The sequence below is a fragment of the Meleagris gallopavo genome, chromosome 3 (genome assembly GCF_000146605.3).
Source record: "Meleagris gallopavo isolate NT-WF06-2002-E0010 breed Aviagen turkey brand Nicholas breeding stock chromosome 3, Turkey_5.1, whole genome shotgun sequence".
NCBI classification, from domain to species: Eukaryota; Metazoa; Chordata; class Aves; order Galliformes; family Phasianidae; genus Meleagris; species Meleagris gallopavo.
The window spans coordinates 10840030-10854884 of record NC_015013.2 but is presented as its reverse complement, the minus strand read 5'-3'; the positions used below and the strand labels follow the sequence as shown (position 1 = coordinate 10854884).

The window sequence follows — 14855 nt, the reverse complement described above, 5'->3', positions numbered from 1 at the left end:
AAAAAAAAAAAAAAAAAAAAAAGCTGCGAGAGAAACCTCTCGGTATTCTCTTGCCTGAAGGCTTTCTGCCATGGGTTTTCCCACAGGAAGGAGTGATTTGGCCCAGTATCCTTATTGTTTCTATATCCTATTGCAAATAGAAAGTTATGCCTCTGAAATCAGTGCGTCCTGCTCATGTGGTTATCTTTGTTTAAGTGGTACATTTTTGATTCATGCAAGAAAATGGAAAATACATATGTGAACAAAAGCATGCGACAGTAATCCTATTTTTGCAGAATTGAATTTCAACCTTTTAACTGCTTAAAATTAAGAAATGCAGAATCTTCAGAGTTAGACTATAGAGTAACTTTTTCCAGGATGTAATGGTGGTAACATTAATGCTAGAGGCATTGACTGAAAGAGGAAAGGGTAAGTGTACTTCAGAAGGAGAAGCTGGTTTTTCTTGATGTATCTGTTTGCTTGTTTTTATGTAGTAAAGCACTTACTTGCATTGTTTTAACAGAAGTCCTTCCAAATAATATAAACTGGTCATTGTTTTTGGTACTGAGCAGATACAGCAAGCAACTTGGAAGTAACTCTTTAGTACTTGTTCTCTTCAAGATTAAATCACTTATGCAGTAGAAAGAAGTGACTGTTGCTCTTAAATGACCTCTTTTAAAGACCCTATCAAATCAGCAGCTCTTATACTTGTTTGAGAAAATACAGACGGATGGATGCTTGGCCTCTTGAATCAAGCAGTCCCTTCCATCACAGGGAACATTAGTGCTTTGCTTAGCAGAAAAGCATACAAAAGTAACCTTCAAAGAGTTATCTTGAATTGTTCAGGATAGCATCAAAATAGTCTTGGTTTCTGAAGATGCAGACTAAAAATGGTGTTTGAAGAAGTTGATTTTATCTGGAGCCCTAGACTGTGGCTTCAGTCAGGCACACGTATGTTTCATCTCCAGACTGTGCTGGCTCACTGTGTCAAACCACCAGTGTGCTGCTCCTGAGAAGGATGGCAGTTTGACACAGAGAGCTTGAGTCTGCTGCTTTTTCTTGTGTTGAGTGAAGCAAGGAACTGCATGACACAAGTGAAGAGAGCAGAAACTGGGCCCTTTCTCTTTGTCAGATTTTTGTTGTTCACTCTGAAATGTCAGTAGGTGGGATACCATCATTTCTTGTTTGCATATGCTGTTCAAAAAGCATTTGAAGATACGTTTTGTAACTGATTTGCGTCATCCTTGAGAATTTGTTATTTAAAAGGAAGAAACCCTATTAGCCATAAATTGAGAGTGATGGCCTCTGCTTTCTGAAAAAAAGGAAAGTCTGTATTAAGTCTGCTGGATGTGATTTGGAAACTTGAGATGATGAAATGTCCTCAGTGTGTTAATTTCCAATACGAAGTTATAAAAGTGTATTTCTCCAATAAAAAGATATGGATATTTTCAGTGTTACGAATCATCTACTTCAGAGGCTGTGACCATGAGTGCCATGAAGAGAACTCCTCTCTTTGTTAGGTGTTGATGATTCACCTTCACCTCTATCAGTGATGTTCAACTGCATTGTCATTCTACAGCCAGAGCAGGAATCCCTCCTGAAACCCCAAGGATAGCACGATAAGGTTGTGGTCTAGAAAGGGGTGTGGAGGAATTCTGTCAGCAGATATGGTGGTTGCTTGTCTTCTGTTCATCTAAAACCCTTGGGCAGCGGGTGTAAGGAATGTGCCAGATGGCCCCAAAAACCTCAGTACTCATTTCTCCATTGCAGGAAGGAAGAAGATTGCTCTGAATTCATCTATTGGTGTAAACATTAATCCTCCAAGAAGAGAAATTGAGGGGTGGGATGGTTGTGAGTGAAACTGAATTACTTAGTGAATCTCCAGCAGCAGAATACTCTTCCAAGTTCTTTACCATATGTCATGAGTGTCAGTGGCACACTAGCTTCTTCAGTCCTTTGTTCCCTATTCCTTTTTTTTCTCATGGTTGAATGCTGGGGACCAAGCTGAGTAAGGGTTTCCTCTCTTTGTTTGCCCAGATTTCACTGCTGGTGGCAGCAGCAGTATCTCCCATTCCTGTGCCAGGGTGCTTGTGGCTACGGGCGCTTGATTACATTGGCTCTGTTGACATGCTTCCACCATCAAACCTACACAGCCATCAGTAGAGCACTCAAAAAACTGGGGCTTTAATCTCTACTAAAACAACTTTCACCGAAATGTAATCTCATTCTCTTTTTCCCATCTCCCTCACACAGTGCTAGAGGGTGCTACTGAAGAAGAGGCTGAAGAGCCTGATGCTACTAAGCCTGCTACACTAAGTGAGGAGACCAGCAAGCAAGAAGAGAGCCACAGTCAATCAGGGAATAGCAATGAAGGTAACTGGTCTGACTAGCTCTGAGTGACTCTTTAATTTAGGGCATTGATGAAGGCTTGTAGAAATATTTCTTACCTAATCCATAACCCTTATCTGTGTGAAGGGTATAATATACACTGAGCAGAGGCATAGGTGCATGCTTTTCTTTCCTTGTCCCTAACCTTTATCTGTGTGAAGTATATAAAATATGGTGAGCAGAAGCATGGGCACATAAATACTCAGCCACTACTGTAGGCTTCCAAACTAAGATTTTCTTGGCTCCAGGTAGCTTGGCACCACATTACTTAGTCTCAAAAAACACCTGTTTGTAGTGCTCAAACTTATCTTCCAAAGTCAGTATTATGCAGAGATGAAATGTTCACAGGCAAATATGTTTCTCCTTGTTCACCCTCACATCCTCTTGTGTTAGAGTGACTCACACACACATGAAGATCCTATGCTGTCCACCTGAGATGACAGTTGTAGACTTGCAGGGTGTTCCTATTTGGTTGGGAGATTCTTTTTTAGAGGAAGGAACGTTCAGTTTGAAAGCATTTTCCTTTTTAACTCTTAAGGGGAAAGTGGGGGACCTTACCAGTGTGTTTGACAAGCTATGTACGAAATGTGATGGAGAAGTCTGAATCTGAATAGCTTTGCCTGCAGGGCGGCATCAGTCGTGGCTGTAACATATACTCTATGGACTGATAAGAGTGGGTAGAACAAAAAGAAAAAGATAATTATATCATTGCCAGGTGTGGGAGTAAAAATGTATTTTACGAGATTTGAAGTTGGATTTTTTTCAAATTTAGCTTTTTGCTTCTACAAGGCTGACTTAAGCTATGTGACAGAGAAACTGGTATACTGTGCTACTGATGCCTCAGTTGTGCAATTCTGCTTAAAATACTTGAATGCTTGCTTGCTTGCTTGAATGATGGTGTTTGCCAGAGCATTCATTCATTGGTACTGATGTGATAGTTCATTGCGATTGCAAGGTACTGCAATTAATACCATTTTGCAGCAAGAAAATTTAAGGTAAATCACTCCATAATTCCTGTACTGAATTTAGTTTGGAAGTCAAGATAATGTGAACATCCTTTAAGAAGAGATCTGCACCTTGTCCTATACATTCCAATAGGAGAAGCTTTCACTACTACAAGAAAATCTTCAGTTAATATGAGCTGTTGTCCATGAAATCAGGCAGTGTGATGTGAGTTGCAGGCAGCTGAAAATACATTGGGGTTTTGCTTTTGTGTTTTTTTGTTTAATTTTTTAGATGGCCTAGCACCTCTTATGTGCTCTTTTTCTTTTTAATTCCAGAGAAGCAGCTGGAAACCTTAAACAGTTACAAGGTGTCACCAAGTTCACCAAACAGTTCGGACGGAGCAGACTTGTCCTCCATTGATGCCATGATGTCAGCAGTAATGAATGTGGGGAAGATAGCTGAAAATGGGGGGACCTCTCAGACTGTCAAATCTCCCTCGAAGTCTCCTGCACCAAATCGGATTGGTAGGAGGAATCAGGTTTGTAAACTCAAGTACAGGGAGATGATGGGAAGTCAAACAGCTGCATGGAAAATGATGTGATTATGTTTCGTTGGTGGTTTTGTCTTTTTTTCACTCAGTGAGTTTGTCTTGCCTCTGTTATTGCTTCTTTTTGCATGCTTCCTGATGGCCCCTCAGAACTTAACTTTAGAAAACTGGGGATGGAAGAGGTCTGCTTGCTTGGGCCCACATGTCATACAGCATGTCATGTCATACACATGTCATCAGCAGCAAGCTGATATACCGGATGACACCAGCAGCAGCAAAACGAAAATTGCCACTTCTTCCCTGCTACATCCATTATCCATGTTCTTGCATTTCCCTGATTTGTTGAGAGGGACAGTTTGTTTCATTAACCTAGGAGAAAAGTATCTGGAATTAAAGTAGTTCAGTGAGGGATGGCCTGGCCAGGGGACTCTGGGGCTTGGCTCGGTTGTTGAGAGAGTACCTTCATGAGGTATTGCTCCTGCAGAAGATCTGAGTGATTTAAGGTTAAAGGTGGTGCTAGAACAAAATGTCCATAAAGGCACTCAGTTCACACAGTTGTACTGTAAGGTGCCCTTATTTGTTGTTGATGAAAATGTGAAGAACTGTTGCAGAATGTTTTGTATAAATCTTGTAGCTTTTATCAGTTTGGTTTTTTTCCATTTACCAGTTGATGACTCCATATGATAGCTGTATTGATCTGGAGAAGTGATAGAGTCAGTTCAAGCTGTGATTATTGATATCCATGTTTCTCTTTTGCTGAGTTAAGCCTTACTAATTAAGGTGTTACAGAACAGCAAGAAATCCAAGTCCCTCCGTCTGTTTGACTTTAGCACAGAGAATTTGTAAATGAGTCAAGATGTAATGGGGATCAGAAAGGTTGAGAAGTGTGGCTGGTGATGGTCCTGTAGTATTTTATTAATAACTTGCAGAGTGGCTGCCCAGTTGACATACTTATGACTTGTCTTGAATTTTCTTGCTTAAAATGAGTTAAAAATCACTAACAATATATGAACATAGGAATTCTTATTTGAAGAACCTTGGCTGTGTATGGGCAACTGTGTTGGTGGTGTCACACTGTCTAGCATCTGACTTCAGGGTTTATTTGCAGTGTTCCCTGTTAAGGGCTACCCTGGTTCCTTGATTTCATCGTGTGAAGTACAGACTGGAGTTGAGATGAGGCTCAGTGGTAGTGCTGTTGCACAGCTGTCCGCTGGAACACCACGTGGCTTGGCTTCAGGGAAGTTTATTAGTGTTAGTGACCTTTATTCCACCTGATACTTCGATGGGCACTGAATCAAAGCAAGCTTGAGAGTAAATGTGACAGGATTAAGAGGGATTCTTACAGTGTAAAAATAAATAAATACATTGAAAACATAGTAAATCGCTTATTTGTTAGTAGGCTGTAAGATCATTATTGCCAGAGGGGCAAATGGCTCCATTAGTGAGATATTAGAAGTGAGATGTGAAATAATAAGTGGGTACCAATCTGTTTAACAACATCTAATACTGTGAATTTCCATTTTCAGCATAGCAGCATGAAAGCACTGATTTGTTTCAGTGTTGAACAGTGCCCAGATCTCCAATTCTGGTCAGAATGTGCCCCTGATTTTAATTGCAAGGATAGTAACAGTCTAGTTTTCTGGGTCTGACTGCTGTTTCTTGGCAGCAAAACACTTTGCTGTGAACCTTTGTCCTCAGTCTATGGTTCTCTTTGTAATGCTGGCTTTATCTTTACTCTAGTCTACCTATAGTCTAATAAACATGTTCTCTCATCAACCTGCATCCATTTTAACTTCTCATTTGCTTTGCTCTATAAGAGAATAAAAAAAAAGGTGGCAAAGGTGAGCTGGAGAAAAGCAGCCCTTGTGCACAATTCCCAAAGCATTTGCCATCAGTTGAATGCAGAGCAGTCTTGCCAGGCTGACTGAGAAGAGGATGAGTAACAAATTGACTGTTAGTTTTATCTTTCAGTTCAGGAAGCGTGCTTTCTCCACCCTGGCTCCACCGAGGTGGCTGAGTGCTGTGTTCTACATTTGTGAATGGAGGTGCTTTTGGAGTAGAGATGCTAATGTATTTTGGCCTGGATCGAGTCAGTCAACAGCGTTCCTCTTGTAGCTAGCCTTGATTTGCTTGAGCTGTGTTACGGTATGCAGCATGTACCCTGGGTGACCACTGGAGAAAGTTTAGGTTTTAGTTAATAATAAACCCCAGATTCAATACTAATCAGCTCTGGCAGAGCTATAGTGTGTTTCTGATCTTTGCTTCAAGGTGAACCAGCAATTACTCTATCTGCTGTTCATTTGCTGATTCGGAGAGCAGGCAGTCGAGAAAGCAGGCTCTGAAGCCATTGATTGCATCGTGTAGAACTGTGTCACTCATTTAAAGGGGGGGCGAAAAAAAGTAGTAGGTTGATAATTTCACATAAATACCCTGGGGATTAAACACGATCTAAACTGTCAGCACAGCTGCAGGGATTTTCCTTGCAGCACAGTGTGTTTGTTCTCTGTCCTGAGCCAACTTTAACAGGATTGCAGTATAATTGGAGCTGAACACTGCTCCGCAGGCTGGTTGCATGTAGTAAAATTAAAGTTGTATCAGTAGGATGGAATGTGTGTGTGTGAATTGTATGTGTGTGTGGGCACGAGGATAATGTGTTTTAATTTTCTTGGGGTGTTGAGACTTTATAATGGCAGCCTTTCTTATTTACTTTCTAATGTTTTGTGAGTAACAGGGCATTGGGCCCTGGCCTGTGTGTGTGGCCTACAATGATTACCTTCGGGATGGAGAGCCTTGCAGGGGAAACAAGAGGGGGGGTTGGGAGAGCCTAGCAGTTGCTGTTCCTGATACTTCTAGAAGGGAGGTCACTCGCCTTATTTACTTGAGGCAAAATGAGAAAATAGCTTTGCATCCACATCCACGAGTCACTGGAGTTAATGGAAAAATATCATGACCCCACTTCTGAAAATGTAATGTTACATTTTAGTCAGGAACTCTCTATAGAGTATTTCCTCAGATTATGTTGAGAGGAATATCGCTTTATTAAGTTGAAACTTAGGGGAAAAAAAAAATCAACAACAAAAAAACCTTTTCTAACACTGTGTCAGTGTCTTTCCCCTTGAAATGCCACAGGATTGATGACAGAGGCCTGGGCCAGTCAGCGCTCCGCACAAATGCTTGTGTCTGATGGTCTGGAAGTGGTCCTTTCTCAGTTGATAGCTTGTACGACAGTGAAGGGGAAAAAAATTGTTTAGAAAGAGGAAACAGATAGATATATACACATCAGCTCCCTCCTGTTTCTGACTAAAGAGCTACTTAGGTTTGGTGGATTTTTTTTTTTGCTGTTGTTTGTTTTTTTTTGCTTGTTCTCACTAATGTTACCTAAAATAGCCAACAAAGAGATTCAATAGAATGCATCCTTTTAGCATAAATATTATAGCTTCCCATCAGTCATGCAGAGGTGGTTTTTGTATTCTCATCACCACGAGTTTAGGTAACAAATGGTGAACCTCTAGCTGGTAAAGATGTGCATAGTTCTACAGAAAACAGGGGTTTCATTTTCAGTGCCAGATCTTCTTGCTCTGAGTCACACAGGCTTTGGTTCAGAAGCCACATCTGGTGAAAATGACCGTATGTCATTCAGTAGCCATCCTTGCAGACAACTCAGGCAGATGCCTTTGGTTTCTGTGAGAGTGCCATTCCATCCTCGGCTGTGCAAGAGTGGCGGCTTTCCCCAGTGTCTCAAGGGCATACTTAAATCAGACTGAGCAATCCAGGTCGGGTCTACTGCATTGTTTGTACTCATGGCTTGACCGTGGTTACTCCTCCTTCTCACCTGGGTGGAGGATAACCGGGTTCATAATGTGTTCTTTTAGAGTCACGTAGGCTCCCACATTGTCACCTCTTTCTCGTTATGACCTCATCAGATCTTGCAAGCTTAAGAAGGGTTGGGCCCGGCCAGTGTGCCTGGATGGGATGCTTCCAGGAGAAACACAGGATGCTCAAGGAAGTGGTGCTGGTGATTCAGTAAATGCTGCTCTTCCTTCTGAGTCAGAGCTCTGAGAAAAGGGCACTGGCCTAACGACTTGCCATTGAGGTGGGGTGGAAAACCCAAAGTCCTGAAGACTTGTGCTTCCTAAAGATCTTTTTGGGAGATTAGTTGCCTTTGCCAGCATATTCTGGCAGGATTCCAGTCTGGGTAATTGCTTTCTGCTCACCTAAATTCCTCCTGGCAGTTTGAGCTGGTTGCAGTAATTGCCTTCACTTCCTGTCCTAAACTGCTACTGCTGAGTATCTGTGCGCTGTTAAAACAGCTGCTGTTCTTCTGTGGTGGTTGAAATGGCCCCTATTTATAAATTCAGAAGTTTTTGAAACTTCCCTGAGGGATCTGCTGGGATGATAAATGCACATACAAGTCGTTCTGTTAGCAGTGGCCTTTTGTACTGGAGATGGCTTGTACTTTTTCCATCCACAGCAGTAACAGCTTTCCAGTTCTTTAATATCTGTATTCCTTCTGATTTTTTGTTGTTTTCTTCACAGGAAACAAAAGAAGAGAAGTCTTCCTATACCTGTCCTCTGTGTGAAAAGATTTGCACTACACAGCACCAGCTAACTATGCACATTCGTCAGGTACGTAAATTAGAGCTCTCGATTCCCTATTTTATTAAGTGTCTCAATTGCCAGTATGCATTTTGCAGTAGTGAAAAACAATTCCACGTGCAAATCAGAAATGCTTGTATATAACTTTTCACAATTGTTTTGCTTTTATTTAAGCTTTCCCCTGGTATTAATTAAAACAAACAAACAAACAAACAAAAAATCCATCACCAACCAAGAGATGGATAAATCTCCTCTCTTTCTCTCCTTTCCTTCCCCTCCCTACTCCCCCAGTGGCTCAAACAAGGATGTGTGTCCTGTTCTGCACAAGTATCCTAAGGTATCCTAAGGATCCGGAAAACCAATTCCATCATGAGGCATAAGTCCTGTTTTGTTATCCAGTTTGAATACAGTTCCCTTTACTGTTCATGCAAATAAGAAGCAGGAAGAAACAACTTTAAAATCATCTTGCTGTTAAGATCCTCTTTGTCTTTTACAGCGTACAGCAATTTTGGGAGGTAGAATTTAAAGTATGCATTTCAAATGTATGATGCTCTTTATTTTTGTAGATAACAGGCCTCATATTGCTCCTCTTGAAATACAAATATGTGTTACGAGGAGCTTTGACTTTTTCTACGTCAGAAAGTTCTCCTTGGGATGTTAAAGTTGTGGTTCACCACTCTGAGTCCACTAGATATTCATTACTTCAGTTTTCCCTTCTGTACTGTAACTGTTACTTAATTTTTCCTTATTCTCCATTTGGTTGTTGGGTTTTTTTTTGTTTTTGGTTTTTTTTTTTTTTTGGTATGTGAAGAAATGTTCAATTCTCTCAATGCAAGCAAGAAAAAGTGGTACATATAATACAGTAGCTGATAACCATGTTTTCCCTGTAAAACAGAAGTATTTGCTTCTGTTTTCTTACTACACAGTCACTTTGAAATTAATACCTTTAAAGAGTATTTTTAAGCGTCTTCTGAAATCAAGTTTATAATTACATTCTCTTTCTTTTTCCCCCTTACCATTTACCCTACCCCAAACTGCTACATAGCTTAACGTATTCCAAGGTACCACTTGTTGGATGGGTTTTGCCAGATCCCTTTCTATCCTTTTCTGCTACACACCCAGTGAAAGTGCAGCATGTGGTGGGCATTCCAGGCTGCACAAAGCAGCTGCATTAAGGAGTTAAAAGCAAAGGGAGGGGGTGGAGTTATGGGGGAGGGCTATGGAAAAGAATTGGATATGGGGCACACCTTAATATAAGGTATTGTGTCACGTGGCTCTCTGAAGCTGCTTTTAAGATGTTTGCAGTTCTCTCTGATATTTTACTCACACTATGTAAGAGTCACTCAATGAAAAAAAATCGTTGCTTTCTCTAGCATAACACTGACACTGGAGGGACAGACCATTCCTGCAGCATCTGTGGAAAGTCTCTGAGCTCAGCGAGCTCCCTTGATCGCCACATGCTGGTGCACTCAGGTGAAAGGCCTTATAAATGTTCAGTGTGTGGACAGTCCTTCACCACCAATGGAAACATGCACAGGTGAGTGCTGATTGTGACCCAGGTGTTTGGAAGGCACTACAGGATAGAGGGCTGGGTTTGATTCCTTGGAAGAGCTTTGAAGCTAACTAAAGACCCTTACATGGACTGATATATGAGTATGGTGTGACACAAACTCACACACTCTACAACTGCTGGGATGATTATGTTGTGGAAGGGAGCCAAAATTGAGAAGGGGCTTCTAATTCTCCTCATGCAGTATTCAGTTGTTGTGGATATCCAGAAGTTTTGCTATTTTGGTTTTATTATTATCATTATTTTGACAAACAGGATGGATTTTTCTCTAAGGATAAAAATACATAGCCAAGCTGTAGAGGAACTCCTAATTGTGTAGCTTCTGAGTAGCAGATGCAAATGGTTGTACTGGGGTGGTGGATATTAAGCAGTGTAGTATCCAAATGCCACTGTGAAGATGCCTCTTCAGAATAATCAATCTTATTTGTAAATACATACATCACTACTTGCTCTGTAGTCAACTTACTGAACTACAGATCCAGGAAATTATCTGTGACCAGAGTGTCTGAACATAATTTGTGTGGTTTCTTTCCTAGGAATGTAGCAGTATGCCAACAGTTGACAACTAGGGAAACAACGTAAAATCACACAGAGTCATAGAATATCTGAATTTGTTGTGGTCCCATAAGGATCATCAAATGCAACTCCTGGCTCCGTACAGGACCAAATAGAATTTACTGGTTAGTTACAGTTATACTAACTGTAACACAACTCTAGGACAGCCCTATCAAATAAAATGTAATTTTATAGGACAGAGAAAGTAGGGATTTGTGTTTACTACACCAGCAGTGCCTGGAGCATCCTGGCTGGGGCCATCCCACTGGCTGGTGCCTTCTTGCTCCATGGTGCCTTCCTGCAGGACGTGCATTTCTAAAACTGCTCTGGAATCATAGAGTCGTTAAGTTGGAAAAGACCCCTAAGGTCATCTAGTTCAACCATCCACCCACCATCAATATTGCCCACCAAACCATGTCCCTAAGTACCACATCTACACGTTTCCTTTAACACCTCCAGGGGTGGAGTCTCCCCTGCTTCTCTGGACTACCTGTTCCAATACTTCACCACTCTTTGTATGGTCCTTCCCCTCTCACATCTCCCAGTTCAGTACTCATTTATTTGCATGGGTGGAGCACCTCAGAATTGATTAAGAGTTTGTGAATTCCCAAGTAGCTTTCGCCCCCATCTCAAACAGTTTACAACCTACAAAAAACTGGAAGATAAGTGGGGGAAAGGAGTGTAGCTTGTAAGTAACCTGATAAGAGTGATGGTTATAAATGGATTCTGTGTGGGAGGGAAGATAGCTTGTTTCACTGTTACCAACAGTTTTCCAAGCAGTATGCTATAGGTGGAATGAAAGGAGTTATTTCAGTGAGGAGAGGTACTATAATCCTACCCAAAGGAAGCAGTATCTGCTTGCAGCTCTGCCTCTTTCTGGATCTTATTGACAGCTTAAGCAGTCACATGAAAATGGAGAAATAGGAATGTGTGCAATTTTGTATCTCTGTGTTCATTTAACCCACACTCAATCAGAATTGAGGAGAGATGGAGAAAGAAACATCAGATGAGAAGAGGAAGACATAAAGATACTCAAAGGAGATAATAGCTTTGGGCATTGAATAAATCATGTCTGACTCAACTGAGTCAGTTGTGAGCCACATTTTCCAAATTGGGTTATTCCTCAGGAAGGCAGGGCAGCTTCTGAGTTGCAGCTGGTGCCAATATTGGCACCAGAGAGTGAATTTCAGCACCCAGACCCTCATATTGGATACCATTGTGTCCTGTTCCTCACTAGGCTACTTGCTGAAGGGTTGCAGGGTTTGTTTTAGCTTTTTGCTCATTAGGCATCTCCTCATCCTCACCAGAAACAGGGAGACTTCCTGTGGGACTTTACTCCAGGCCTGCCAGATGTTGATGTAGTATCCTTTGCTTATCGAGGTTTCCCTGTATAGCAACTCTTATCGTGCTTTAGCAGTAAATCTGCCAGACTGAGTGACATGCCCAAAAGAAGTAACTATAGATCAAAACCTTCTGATGACAAGGTTATTCCTTTGAAATTTTTCCTCTTAATGGGATTTTGCCTGATGTTGCCAGGATAGAGTGCTCTGTTTACTGCCCATGCTAGGAAGAACCTAAATTGTGCAAGGAACAGATTTCTGTTGCAAGCTCTTTCCATCTGACAGATGTCAGTTCCTGTCTGCTCTGTAGAACTCCTCTTTGTGTAGGCTTACACTGCAGCAGCAGAACACTGCAAAGTTGCTGAGCTCACTGACACGGCACCAGGTGGCCCCAGGCCTGTGACAGGAAACATCTTGAGCCTACTGAAACAGGGTAGTTTTGCTAAGGAAGAGTACTGGTGGGCAGGATGGTGCCAAACCATTTGCAGTGAATAACCATTTCTTGATGCTGTAACAGGATATGCTAGTGAATCCTGATGCTGTAGTGAAAAGCATGAATTACAAGTAGGCAGATGAGGATAAGTACAAAGTGAAATGAAATTTGTTATCTGGTACTATGACGAACTCAAAAGGATGATGTTGATTTTGCCCACTAGGTACTTCCTTCAGAAACAGGTATTTCTGGTCTGAGATGGTCTGAAGGAAATTATTCCATAGGCACCTCAGGTCTGGCTGTAGCATCGAGTCTCAGTGCTATGGATGAATGCTTTTCATATCACGTTCAAAACCTGCTGCCCCAGGAACCTGGAACAAGGGCCTGCTTGCCAGGTCCTGCCTCATGGACTGCTTCCAAAGGCCTTGCTGATGGTGGTACCATATCTGTTCTTCTGTGCCAGCTGGCCGGTGGGGCAGTAATGCCAGCTCATCTTTCCCTGCTGATGCACGCAATTCTTTTATTCCTTGCTTTCATGTTAGAGTATCCAAACAGTGGCAGATATATGCCCAAACCAACAGAGAACAGGGTTTCTAATGTCCCCCTCCAGAGTCTCACAAAGTGTGGAGCTGGGGAGAGAAGTGAATTTAACAGAAAGCTGTGGAAGTTCTGCTAAAGAATCAGCAGAGCTTGAACATTCCCACGTAGTGCCGGTTTTGCACCAAATATGCTCATTGCTTGGGATGGAGTGAGGGAGAATGTAGTCTGCTGGGATCTGAATGGGAGCAGAACATATCTACACATCTTGCATATATTCTGTCTTCTCTTTCTTCCCCATGCCTTATTCTGGCTTTTACTTAACTGTCCATACTGTCTTTTTAAACTGGACCTTCTAAAATAACCATTTAGGGGTAAAAAATCCAATGGATTAATTTTGTCAAGGGCAGTGCTGTGCCACGGGAGTGCTTGCTTCTGTTCTGAGAGGATGAAATTTCGGATCCGTTTTTCCACCTCTAGCAGCCAGGCCATTAGACATTCAGCAGAGCAGAGGAGGAGGGGAGAAAAGTTCCAGATGCTTTTTTTGCCGTTAGGAAGTATCAATGCCACAATCTTCCTAAGAAGTAATTTTTCTCTCCCCTCTATTTATTAAGTGGAGGGATTAAAAACCCTCCATAGCTCTAATTTGTTGCTTTTTTTGCATCGCAGCAAGATTTTGTTGCAATACCTACTTTTTGTCAAGTGAGATCACTGTTTTCTCTGCCTTATTCTAGCTGTGCTGGGGTGTTGCATGCACTCTTTACCTGTTAAATTGATGCTGCCCTTCCTGACTCCCACAATACAAGCAAACACTTCATTTGTAAATGAGTCAGAGCCTCTCACATAAGGTCCAGTTTCTTTTTGTTGTGCTCCTTGGCTCCTTGTCAACAAGTCGAGTTGAATGGGCACTGCAAATAGAGGGGTGGAGAAGGAAGGTTCTGTGTGCAGCACCATTCAGTAAAAGAGGTTAAAGCCTGCTTCCTTTTCTGACCAGTATGACTCTTGGCCAGGATTTTCAACAAGGAACTGTGAGCTCAGGGCATCTCAGAAAGCTCTCTTATTGCTGCCAGATTGCTCCAGAGTGACCTGAGCCTCCAATGGGGACAGTCACAGTTGGAGAGAGCAAGGGTTTCTGGAGAGTGCTCAATGTATAGCATGAAAAGCTGATTTCCTCATTCCTTTGAATGTGCTGTCAGCCTAGGTGCCTCCGTCTCAATGCTGCTGCTCCCATTTGAGGAGGGTTGTTGCAGTGTGCTGTGATAACTGGGAGGTCCATCCATGTCTGGGATCTGTACCAGAAACACGATTTGCTGAGAACAAGTACAACTGGAGAGGACGCTGTCTTTTTTACACAATTTTTTTTCTGAGCAGAACTAGAAGGAGCAAGCTTTGTAGTGTCAGGGCCTGATGTGGGGCTTGGATGGCTTGTTTTCTTGGGACTTTTAGGAATTCAGAGGAAGGGAGATCACATTAATCTTGAGTTCTAAATTCCTGTAACTAGAGTGGCACTGTGATCTGTACATAAGAAAACGTATAGTACAGAGCATGCTAATCCTCACACTTCTCCACCAGAGACACAGACTCTGCAGCTTTGTCTTGGTCACAGTGAATTAAAGCTGAATACTCTCAGATCTCTAGCAGGAGCATAAAGTCTTATGGAAAGAAAGTGTGTGTGTATAAAGAGTTTTCTGTGACTCTGAGAAGTCTGGGGATTTCCAAAGAAGTGTCTGAAATCAATAGCTTGCAGTTACTGAAGGCTCTCCATCTGTACTATCACTGTAGCTCTCTATGGAGTTGATCTGTGAATCACACCGATTCTGAGGAGCTCTTTTGGGTCTTGATTCTGCTGCCAAATAGGAAGTTGCAAGCTTCTTGTTCTGTCTCCACCACTGCATGTCCCCAAAATGTGAACAGATGAGTTAGTCTGCTGATGTGAGTCTTGGTGGTGGTGATTCATAAGCTTTA

General features: G+C 42.0%; 1 protein-coding gene across 2 annotated transcripts in view; it reads left to right on the top strand.

The window, feature by feature from the left end:
• RREB1 (ras responsive element binding protein 1) overlaps positions 1–14855 on the top strand; it is a 113009-nt gene that overhangs the window by 45404 nt on the left and 52750 nt on the right. For both annotated transcript variants that reach the window (XM_031552758.1, XM_031552757.1), the window contains exons 2-5: positions 2233–2352; positions 3648–3850; positions 8396–8485; positions 9829–9992. In XM_031552758.1, the coding sequence (XP_031408618.1) occupies positions 3737–3850; positions 8396–8485; positions 9829–9992 (368 nt within the window). In that variant the 5' untranslated portion in view covers positions 2233–2352; positions 3648–3736. The remainder of the gene's footprint in view (positions 1–2232; positions 2353–3647; positions 3851–8395; positions 8486–9828; positions 9993–14855) is intronic.